The sequence below is a fragment of the Ailuropoda melanoleuca genome, chromosome 7, assembly GCF_002007445.2.
Source record: "Ailuropoda melanoleuca isolate Jingjing chromosome 7, ASM200744v2, whole genome shotgun sequence".
Taxonomy (NCBI): Eukaryota; Metazoa; Chordata; class Mammalia; order Carnivora; family Ursidae; genus Ailuropoda; species Ailuropoda melanoleuca.
This window is the reverse complement of record NC_048224.1, coordinates 50,701,678-50,713,796: the sequence shown is the minus strand read 5'-3', so window position 1 is coordinate 50,713,796 and position 12,119 is coordinate 50,701,678. Positions and strand designations below refer to the sequence as shown.

The following is a 12,119-nucleotide window of genomic DNA, read 5'->3' as shown; positions in this document are numbered from 1 at the left end:
TAAGAACTAGGATGATCGGTAGGGGAAGAAAGGGATAAAGAAAGGGGGGGTAATCAGAAGGGGGAATGAAACCTGAGAGACTATGGACTATGAGAAACAAACTGGGGGCCTCAGAGGGGAGGGGGGTGGGGGAATGGGATAGACTGGTGATGGGTAGTAAGGAGGGCACGTATTGCATGGTGCACGGGGTGTTATACGCAACTAATGAATCATCGAGCTTTACATCGGAAGCCAGGGATGTACTGTATGGTGACTAACATAATATAATAAAAAATTATTTAAAAAAAAACTTGGCTTAAGAGAAAATAATTGAAAGGTTAGGTCAAGAATAAGCATATAATGTTTTACAAAGGTATTGTGAATGAGTTTTGGTCTTTCCATCCTTTTACTATGTCTGCTTCACCGTCCTTCATTAGCTTCAATAATTGGGAGTTAACCGCACTTGGAATTCACTCACTATCTGTAGTTACTGCGCACCCCATTCTGGTTGCACTCTGTAGTCAGTCAGTCGTTTCAGTGGCGTGCTCCCTAATTTTTGGTACTCAAGTGGAACATGCTAGTTTTTGGTGGTTTTGTGTATGTGGTGGTTGTTTATTTATTTTTTTAGATTATTTATCTATTTATTTGAGAGAGTGCAAGCAGAGGAAGGGGCAGAGGGATAGGGACAAGCAGACTCCATGCTGAGCAGCGACACCAACCCCCCTTGCAGGGCTCGATCCCATGACCGGAAGATCATGAGTCGAAGGCAGATGCTTAACCAGCTGAGCCACTCAGGCGCCCCCAGAATAGGCTAGTTTTGACAAGTCCTCCTCTGTCTTCTTCTATCTCTAGTTACTAATAAGACTTTTCCCAGAACATACTATGATATAAATCCAAAGAAAATCATCTAGACAGTCTTCATTTTTTTTGTCTTAAAAATTTGAGGTTTTACTTTAAGCGACTTCTATTAATAAATTAAGTGCCGATGTAGCATTGATTAGGTATGAGTGACGCTGGATCTCTATGAAGATCTTATTGATGTGTATTATTACGGAGTCTTTTATTTTAAAGCAAAATAAAATAAAATAAAATAAAAATAAATAAATAAAAGAGTTTTCTTCTTTGTTTTTGGGTATAATGGGGACTGTGTTTTGATAATAATCAAGCTTCTTAACTATATCAGTTTCTGTCAAGAATATGGTATCTGTTTTTATGTGTTGTTTTCCTATAACCATTTTTCTTTGTGATATTTTAAAATTAGGAATTGTCAGATGAAATTGAAGATTACACTCACCGCTTTAATACAGAAGACCAAGTGGAATGGAACCTGGTGCTTCAAGAAGTAGCAGCTTTCATTGAGGTCAGCGTTTGACACAAAAGGCTGTCATAATTATGGAGAAGTGAATGCACGTGTGGTATATATTTGTATTATGTGTAAATGTCAAGAAGTGGGAATAATTTATTATATTGACATTTTGTCTTGGCCATCAACTACTTACTGCTTTCTTCTCTAGGCGGACCCCGTGATGGTACTGAATGATGATAATACCATTGTTATCACATCTAATCGCCTTGCTGAAACAGGAGCCCCATTGCTGGAACAGGGCATGATTGTGGGACAATTGTCTCTGGCTGATGCACTCATTATTGGTAACTGTAATAACCAGGTAAAGAATTGTGACAGAATTATACTTAAAATTCACTTTGAAAAATAATGCTTTCTTATTATTACAGAATTACAGGTTATTACTACAGAATGAGTATTTCCTTATAAATATCCTGAATCTATTTGTGAGGAAATGGTTAATTCAATTATGCCATGTCCATATGGACTGTGTTACAGACATTTACAGGTTTAGAAAGAATTTTTAATCGCAGAGGAAGATATACTCATGGTATGGAAAGTGAAGGTAAACTTGGTATAGAGCTGTGTAAACTGAATTATTTCATATATGTTAAAATGTCTATATGCATATATGTACAGGCAAAAAGACTAGGAAGAAATTTACCAATATCATAAAAGGTTTATTTATCTCTGGGTAGCAGAATGATAGGTGATTTATTTTCTTCTTCTTTTTTAAAGCTTTATTTAACTTTTTTTCAAGATTTATTTATTTTGAGAGAGAGTATGTGTGAGCAAGCAGGAAGATTGGCAGAGGGAGAGGAGAGAGAGAATCTCCAGCAAACTCTGCACTGAGTGCAGAGCCCCACGCAGGGCTTGATCCCATGACCCCGAAATCACAACCTGAGCTGAAACCAAGAGTCAGACGTTAGCCAAGTGAAACTCCCAGGCGCCTCTATTTTCTTTATAAATTTCTAAATCCGTTTGTTACTTTTACAGTCAGGCAAAAAGGGAGGAAGAATTAGTTTTAAGTATATTTACCACAGCAAATGTCAAATATTTTTTCGTGACGGAATAGTTTTATGATGATAAAGATGTACTAGAAATGTAAATTTACTGGATATTATGGGATATCAGAAAAGTGTCCAGTGAATACATTTTTCTATATTCATTATTTATGCAAGTTTTAATTTTGGATCCTTCCCTCACACCTTTCATTTTTGTTTTTGTTAACTTTTTCTAGTACTTTTTCAATTTTGGCTTTTAAAGCTATTAATTTGCAAACTTAAATTAAAAAATTGCTTGCTTATGGGCAGAAGACATTAACAGACATGACTCCAAGGGAGACATCCAGATGGCCAACAGACACATGAAAAGATGCTCAACATCACTCATCATCAGGGAAATGCATCAAAACCAAAATGAGATACCCTTTCACATCAGTCAGAATGGCTAAAATCAAAAACACAAGAAACAACAAATGTTGGCGAGGATGTAGAGAAAAAGGAACCCTCTTGCATTGTTTGTGGGAATGCAAACTGGTGCAGCCACTGTGGAAACAGTATAGAGGTTCCTTAAAAAGTTAAAAATATAGAACTACCCAATGATCTAATAATTGCACTAGTGGGTATTTACCTCAAAAATACAAAAACACATATTCAAAGGGATACATGCACCCCTATGTTTATTGTAGCATTATTTCTAGCCAAACTGTAGAAGTAGCCCAAGTGTGCATTGATAGATGAATGGATAAAGAAGAGGGTGTGTGTGTGTGTGTGTGTGTGTGTGTGTGCAATGGAATATTATTCAACATAAAAAATGAAATCTTGCCATTTGCAGCAACATGGATAGAGCTAGAGTATAATGCTAAGCGAAGTAAGTCAGAGAAGGACAAATATTATATGATTTCACTTTTATGTAGAATTTAAGAAACAAAACAAATGGGCACAGGGAAAAAAGAGAGAGGGGGAGAGACAAACCAAGAAACAGACTCTTAACTGTAGAGAACACACTGATGGTTACCAGAGGAGAGATGGGTGGGAGGATGGGTGAAATAGGTGGTAAGGATTAAAGAGTACACTTACATGTACTCTTTTAACAACACATGGCCTCCCTGAAGCTCTACAGAAGTATTATTCAAAACGGAAAAGGATGCAGTCTTGAACATCGTATAGAGCCAAAGTGTGTTGAAGAGGCTGTGAAATATGGGCCATAGCCATTTTCTAGCTGGCTGTTTTGCCAAAAGTTAGCATGTTTTGAAGGACCTAATATAGGTCTTTTTGTTTAGATGACTACTTTTCATGTTTTTTAAAATACCTGAGGAAGTTGATGGATTGACAGAAATATAAATAGATGGAGAGATCTACGACAATGCAAATAGAGAAAATGTTAATGATATAGGATCTAGATGAGGAGCATTGGGTATTACTGTACAATTCTTTTAATTTTCTGTCTTTGGAAAGGTTTTATAATAAAACACTGGGGAATGAAATTACCCAATGTCATTAAGCACACACGAATGTCAGGGATAATATTATGGTCAGAGACTTCTAGGCCTGTGTACTCCATTAATGGTCAGGTTTGCTTCCCTTGCAGGTTAAGTTTAGTGAACTAACTGTGGACATGTTCCGGATGTTACAAGCCCTGGAAAGGGAGCCAATGAATTTAGCTTCCCAGATGAATAAACCAGGAATGCAGGTGATCTTCTCTCTACATTTGCAATTCTGGTAACACTGCTGCTGCCCCTGCTCCCCATGGAATGCTCTTATCCAGCAAATGCTATGCATGTGAATGAAGAATTCTCTTGACGAGACACAGGAGACATAAGCACAATAATAGTAACATGGAGTGAAAAAAAGCTATTTGATGAAGAGGATTGTAAAAATAGGTATTGATAATTCATCTGTCCAATACAGCTTGTATGTGTCTTGTTTTCTCTGTGTAAATATAGGAATCAGCTGATAAGCCTACCAGACGAGAAAACCCCCACAAGTACCTGCTCTACAAACCAACCTTCAGTCAACTCTACACATTCTTAGCAGCGTCTTTTAAGGTATGTATGATCCAGTACTCTTTACTGTGTGGGGAAAGTGTGCCCTAAATAGAATCTGAGAGTTACTCTTTTCTTTGAATCTTTGAGTCAAGAATTCAGATAAAATATGAAACTGTAAACTGCAGAATATCTGATCACAGCTACATTGGAATGGAAATTACTTATGATGTTATAACTGTTCCTTACCATTAATTAACGAGAACATTGATTAACCATCATCATTCTTCGTTCTCCAGGTTTTTATTACTAAACTACTTCAGGCATGTTGTATGTTCAGGCAGCTCTGGGAAGGAGTTTGCCTTTTAGACCTATAGTCAGGATCCTTGCTTCTCCATTTCAGGGTTTGCAGAGAACATTCTCTAATGAGGAGGTTTTTGAAGCAGAGAATGAATTCAAAACTTTGGGCAATAGTAATAGATTGTGGATTCATAATGAGCCTTTGTTGTGTAAACAGGAGTTGGAACCTGCAAGAGTGGTTGTTCTCTTGGAGAAGACAATAATAATAATACATGGAATTAGGTTCTTGTAGTCCCTACAACTTGAAAATGTCAGGAACTTTACATAAAACTGTTTGTTGTTTTGTATATGTGATTTTCTTTAATTTCAGGAGCTGCCTGCCAATAGCGTGCTTCTGATTTACCTGTCAGCCACTGGTGTTTTCCCCACAGGTCGTTCTGATAGTGAAGGTACAATAAAGGAATGCTCCCTGTCGTGAGCAGGGCTTGAATTCTCTTTATTTTCTACAAGACGATGGCCCGTAGCCCACAAACCATCCCAAACTTTCCAGAGAGGCTTCCAAATTTGAAACCTGGTCTCTTTGTTGAATTGGCAATCTTGTAGATACCCCAGTCTATTTTATTTGTTGAAATTATACTTTGAAGTCCACAAATCATCAGCAAATTCATATACTAAATGCATGCCTCACTATCAAGTTGGCCAAAGGCACATATATATTTAAATATATATGGAATAACCAAGCCTAATGTTCTATTTCAAACCATTGAGTTTTTCTGGGCCTTTAGGTCAAAGAGGAATCTGGTCAGGGGCTTCATTGTGGCTGAAAGTCTTTGTAGAAATTAGTGCACTTTTGTGACTGTGAAAGTTCAAGTCCTTGTCATAATTTTGTTTTCTGTCCTTTTTTTGGTTTTTATGGATTCAACCTGAAGAATATTGGGATGCTGTTTCAGAATCAAAACTTAAAACAATCCAGAATATATGAAACTGATCAGAATAGATGAGTAACTTGGATATAAATTAGGCAATTAAGTCTTTGGACAAAAAAAAATATTTTTCTTAACATCCTTAACATTTTCCTCTCCATCTGTTTGTTGAAATTTGCATTCCTTTATACAATGCATGTCCCTACCATCTTCCTTGCATGACGTATAGGTCCTCTTAAAGTGTTAAAATGAAAACAAAACAAAATAAATCTCAGAGTCTTTTCATTGCAGTGATTCTTAAGGAATAAAATGTAACAATGTTAAAAGTGACACGATCATAAACTGCTTTAAATTTTTTTGTAATGAAGTTAGTAATTTTATTTATAAATAATTATTTCCATGTTTTATAACATGCACTGTTGAATCTGGGCCCCCGTTTAACATATTGATCTCTTATTTTACTTTTTCAAAGTACAATAGGTACTAACTAAATGGCCCTTTGAGAGAGATGATTCTTAACATCCCACAGTTGCTGTACCATTTAGATAAGAGTTCAACGAACCAATGTGGCCAGTAGGAAAGGCTGACTTCAAAACCGAAACTGCAGTTGGCTGACATAATAGTGACCATGGAAGATTTTTTTCACACACTGAAATCTGGCGTTTCTTTTCTTAAAAATGAAGTTTTTGCCAATGAAAATTTTCAAGTCTCATTCAAAATTTTCCCTAAATTTTATAATTAGTGGCTCACTTAAAATTATATTTAAGAAATCATTAGGACTTCATTTTGCAACTTTCTTACTTAGATAATTTGGTTGAATGTGAGAGATAATTTTGCTTGAAATATAAAGATCATTTTGAACATCCCAGATCTCCATCCCTTTTACTACCCAGAAGAATGGGGTGCAATCGATTCTTGTTTTGTTTCTCATTATATTCTGTTTGGAGAACTGATGAATAATTAAATGATTTTTTAAAATGTTGAAACAGGCAACATGCTGAAATCATTTAAATACTGCATTAAACTAGAATGTTAAATTTTAAAATGTTTAAAATGTTTTGTAATTGTCTTCCATTTGTATCAATGAAAGATTCATACAAGATCTTTGTATTTGAGTGTCAGATCAATGTTATTCTCCAGTTGAAGTCTAGGATTCTTCCCTTTGTTTTTATAGGTCCTTATGATTTTGGAGGGGTACTTACTAATAGTAACCGGGATATTATAAATGGAGATGCCATCCACAAACGAAATCAATCCCACAAGGAAATGCACTGGTATGTATTCTGGTGTCTCTCCCTGTTATAAAAATGATAGTTCTGTCTTAGAAAATATAAGGGAAATGGGGAGTTTTTTCTAGTACTGGAAATACTCCCTCAGACTACTATTAATAACACTTATTTGGATTCCAGCAATATTTCAGGCTCTGACTGTCCTAGGAAATTAGAATTTTTGGCTGACATTTATTTTTAAAATTTTCATTGAGTATTATATGTCAAGCCCTATTCAGTCACTGGGGATATGTTAGTGAGCAGAATTACATTCAAGTTGGTGGAGACTGTACATGCATGCATAAATAGTATGTCAGAACATGATACATGTTAACATTAATACAAGCTTTTTTTAAAAATTCATTTGAGAGAGAGAGAGAGAGTGAGCAAGAGAGAGATATAACATGAGTGGGGGAGGGGCAGAGGGAGAGGGAGAAGCAGACCACTGGCTGAGCAGGGAGCCTATCTTGGGGCTCAATCCGGGGACTCTGGGATCATGACCTGAGCTGAAGGCAGATGCTTAGCTGACTGAGCCACCCAGGCGCCCCCTGTACAAGCTAATATAAGGTTCTTTTGGTTTGCTGTAGTATAAATGAACTTAGTTGTAGGATTTCAAGTAAATTTCATCCATGAAAGTTTGCTCTTTTTTTAAATACAACACATTCACTGCTTGGGCCATTATTGGCTCTAGAATCTATCTAGCTGAGAGATAGCCATCTGTTTATAAAGGAGACTAGACTTGTCTGAAACTGCATTTCTAATAGCACTTTACAGAAAAATATTAACTTCGTATTAAAGAATGAGGAAAGGAGGGCAGAGAGGGAGATTTTTTGAATTATGTGTATAATAGCTAACAGTCTTCCAAGTCTTATGTTGGTGCTATCATTGGCCTTGGTCGTAAATGATTTACATATGAAAAATGTGGATTTGAGACATATTGAGGTTTGATGATGTTGCTTATTGACACATCATTTTATATATATTTACATTTACATTGATATTTTTATACATACATTGTCCAATAAGCCATGGGAAAGAGAGGATGCACACCAAAATTGTGACCTTGTTAAGCAGTGGCTCTCAAATGTGTGTTACTCGACTTCAGACTTTGGGGACAGCAGGTCTTCCGCGGGCCAGTGACTGTATGTTTAACAAGCACCCCAGCCAATTCTGCTGCCAATGTACAGAGGAAGCATAAGGAGTAGGAAAAGGGGAGCCCTTACTTAGTATCTGCGATATTAAGTTGTAGCTTGACATATTACAAATCTTCAAAATAGATAAATATTTTAAAAGACTCACTGCAGTACGAAGCTGGTTGTGTTATCATGTCGTGTTTTCAGAGCATTTTCTTAGAAGGAGCTTTTAGATCCTAAAGAAGCAGCTACGTGCTGGCTTGTGAGGTTTTCCTGTCGTATGTTTAGTCCATCTTTAAATCTGTCGACTTCTCTTCAGCTTGAATATTCCTGAATAATAATTCTCTCTGAATATTTTTCCAGCTAAAACTGCTAACTTGTCTCTCCCAGTCAATTGCCAAATTAATCTTTGTTTTTTGCTCAGTGCTCTGATGAAAAGGAGCTGTGAGCAGACCAAACCAAGGAGTAGGATTTCTGAGAGCCGGCCAGTACAGTTGCACAGCTCATCATCATTACCGTTGTTGTTTCTCTAGCCTTCATCCCGGGGACCTCTACCCTTTCACGAGGAAGCCCCTGTTTATTATTGTGGATTCATCCAACAGCGTCGCGTACAAGGTGAGTTCTTCACACCCTGTGCGTGGTAGGTATTACGGCACCACCCCGAGGTAAGCGGGCGCAACACGAGCCTTTCTATCTTGCTTTATTTTTAAAAAATTTTATGCAGTTTGTATTTAGTGTTTCTTTTCTTTTGAGGTTGTACATGGTAGTCAGGATCTGGTGCTATGAATAGAGACAAGAAGAACACGCATGAATGGACACTCAGTGGAAAATAATAAATTCTCCTACAGGAAAAAAAAATTCAAGATTTCCAAGATCTCTGGTGGGAGGTTTATTTTTGTTATATAACCCAGAGTAATTTTCTTTTATAGAGATAGGAGTATACGGGCAAGTTTTATTTTCTAGTTTTCAGCCTTTTCTCTTTTTACACACTGAGCTGCTGGAGTTTAAATGGAATTTCTATCCCATTTTACACAGTTACAGTCTGAATACCAACATAAATGGTTTTAGATGCAATTAATTTTTTTTTAATTTGTGACAGTAAGTAAAAAAAGGATGGCTTTAAGTGCTGAAGTAAGTAACATGGATTTAAAGTGAAAAGCCTTTGTTTTATATTTTGCTATTGAAGCAATAGTTTTCAATGGCTACGTAAAAACTGCCCGTAGTGAAACACTTTAAAGGTGGATATTAGAAGTCAAACTATAGTATTTTATGGGAAAATGAAAATAGAATCTTTGTATGAGGTTGGAATATTTCATTAGTTGACAATATGTTCAAAAATATGCTAGGAACACAGATTTGCCAATTAAAACTATTTCTGTTGTGGGTGTTCGTATAATTAGATGGAGAAGCAAATATTAGTAGATTTATTTCAGGAGAACAATGGAAATAAATGCTGCTAGCCAAGAGATGACCCCAAGCATATGTTTTCCATCTAATTTTTATGTTTAGTTTCACTTTTTAGAGGTAGTGTCTGAATTTCAAGAGCATCCAACCTACTCTAAATTTTTCAGCATATATTCTTCCCATTTTGTCAAGTTTGACATTAAAACTTTTGATTTTTTTGGAAAATGTGCTGTATACTTTCTTAAGTCACGTGTGTGTTGTTGCTTTTAATCTTTTTTGTGGGGGTGGGAAGCTGCTGAAGGAAAGAAAAGCTTTATTGGGTAACTTACTTAAATCTATAAAATGAGAAGAGCCCAGGCATTTTGTGTCTTCACAGAATTCAAAAGAAGCATTCTGTGTCTTTGTCAATGAAAAGGATGTTTCATGATGTGACATTTGCTACAGTTTCATGATGTGACAGAATATGTTGATATACCAGGTCAAGTGTATTACTGAATATGATCTAGCATGCATTTAGAGTATTTTAGCAGTCTGTTAATTTCTCTCAATTTGATTGGATAATATTTGAAACCACCTTTTGTAGTCTCAAGAATATCATTCATCGTACGTCCCTGCTACGTCCAAAGTGCTGTTTGGATAGAGAATGAGTGTTGATTGCTGATTTTTCAAAACACTATTGTACGTAATTGGAAATGTATTTACATAAAAATATATCATTATTTAATTCAAAATTCAATATTCTGACACCCAGGATAATAGTGCACTAATAGAAAAGCTCATCTGTTTGCTTTTGATGGCACATGCAGTATATCACTCCTTTCAAAAATTAAATTGTCCAGGGGCGCCTGGGTGGCTCAGTCGTTAAGTGTCTGCCTTAGGCTCAGGGCTTAGCCTGCTTCTTCCTCTCCCACTCCCCCTGCTTGTGTTCCCTCTCTCGCTGGCTGTCTCTCTCTGTCAAATAAATAAATAAAATCTTTAAAAAAAATAATCAAATTGTCTAGAACATACTTAGTTCATATGTACCAGCAAATCAGAGCATGGCACAGACAAATTTGGTCTTTTTAAAAATTAGTACTATTCAGTGCCTCTAAATCAAGTGTGCAGTTTTCTGTGTTAACTTATGAAGGTGCCTGATATTTACTTTTCCCCACAAAGCATGTGTGAAAAGTCTTAAATTACCATTTTGCACATTTCTAATGAGAAAGAATTCTGTGGCTGTTGTATTATTTCTTGAATACCAACTTTGCTGTATATGTTTCCTAAACATGTTTGCTAATGTTTCTTCATATAAATACCAACATTTCATGTGTATTTCTTCATTTAAATATTTCTTTTTTATTTTTATGAGAGTAACTCATGCATATAGTTTAAAGCCGTAGTTCTCAACTCTTTCTGTGTAGAAACAGTCGAGTCCTTCTCAAAGCCATCTGTCCTTAACTCCTGTGATCCTGCATCGCTTGACCTGGGGTGGGTGTTGAGTGTCATTGCAATTGCAGTGTGTGTCAGGGTGGGGACCCCTCCGTCTGCGAGTTCCTGCACGTGTTACCAAAAGTGGCAATTCCTGTTCTCCTGCCCTGCCCCCGTTTGCCTTCTCCCAGAGGCCACCAATTACATCTTTTGTAGCTGATTATTTGGGTGTTTAGCCATCATTTGTCTAAATAACATGCTGTTATTGATATTTCTTAATTCTTCAGTTTTGGGCATTCTGTCCTACTATCCCAATCTGGAAGAGAAATTCAGCTCTTTCCTCTTCCTATCCCCAGCTCACAGTTACATCTTTTACCTTGACTTCTATCATCATTTTGATTCACTGAATATTTAGTGCTTATATTATGATGACTGGAAAATGCGTTTAACATCTAAGCCATATAATAAACTTTTTCTTTCCTTTGCAGCTTCCTGCTTTTCCTGGAGCAAACAATTATGTAACATTGTTCCTTGTTTTTGTCTGAACGTCTCATTGACTTGGCCTCAATCTGCTCACTAGTCACCCACATCTTCTTTTAGGTTGTTCAGATGTGTCTGTCTCTTAATTTTCTCTTCGTGCCGAATTACCTGCACCCCCCCCACACACACACACAACGTCTGAACTGGTGCCCTCTGCAGAGCTCTCTCATCCCAGAACCTCATTTCATTATTATCCTGGGAAGTGTTCGTCTCTTCTCTGTCTCCCGAATCCCGTGTCTCCTCCTGGACTCTCATTTCATTCCTCTCATTTTGGTGCAGCATCTCCAGGAGCAGCTTCCTAGAAAGAGCGAACAGGAGGTAAAAGATTTGAGGTCTTGAACTTCTTCAGTTGTTTTTTAATTTACCCTCATGCTTGAATGATGGTTTTGGTAGAGATTAGAAATTATTTCCCTTCAGAATTTGAAAGGATTTGTTGTATTGCTTTCTAGCTTCCAGTATTTCCTAAGAAGTAGAAAAGCATTCTCATTCTTGATTCTTTTATGTGACCTGTTTTCAGTCTGTGGAAACTCTGGAAACATAGGGTCATCAGTTTGAGCCCCGGTGTTTTTCACCTTCTTAGACAGGGTGCCCTCATCTGGGTTTGTTTTTTCATGCTGCTTGGCATGTACTTCATGACTCCTTTCCACATGGAAATGCCATCCATTTTCTTGAGCTGTTCCATTGATTTCCTCTCCCCATTTTCTCTGTTCTATCTTTGGAGACCTTGAGACCTCCTCTCTCGAGTGGAGGTGGACCTTCTAGTCTACTCCTCTGATTTTCTTGCCCTTTATTTTCCATCTCCTGCTCCTTTTGCTTTTTAGGAAATTCCATTGC

The 12,119-nt window shown here is 36.9% G+C and overlaps 1 protein-coding gene across 4 annotated transcripts in view; it reads left to right on the top strand.

Moving 5' to 3' along the window:
• Window positions 1–12,119, top strand: part of SCAI (suppressor of cancer cell invasion) — a 135,516-nt gene that overhangs the window by 91,797 nt on the left and 31,600 nt on the right. For all 4 annotated transcript variants that reach the window (XM_002916332.4, XM_034664510.1, XM_034664511.1 and 1 more), the window contains 7 exons: window positions 1,241–1,339; window positions 1,494–1,646; window positions 3,917–4,018; window positions 4,272–4,373; window positions 4,981–5,059; window positions 6,708–6,807; window positions 8,468–8,549. In XM_002916332.4, coding sequence (XP_002916378.2) covers window positions 1,241–1,339; window positions 1,494–1,646; window positions 3,917–4,018; window positions 4,272–4,373; window positions 4,981–5,059; window positions 6,708–6,807; window positions 8,468–8,549 — 717 coding nt within the window. The remainder of the gene's footprint in view (window positions 1–1,240; window positions 1,340–1,493; window positions 1,647–3,916; window positions 4,019–4,271; window positions 4,374–4,980; window positions 5,060–6,707; window positions 6,808–8,467; window positions 8,550–12,119) is intronic.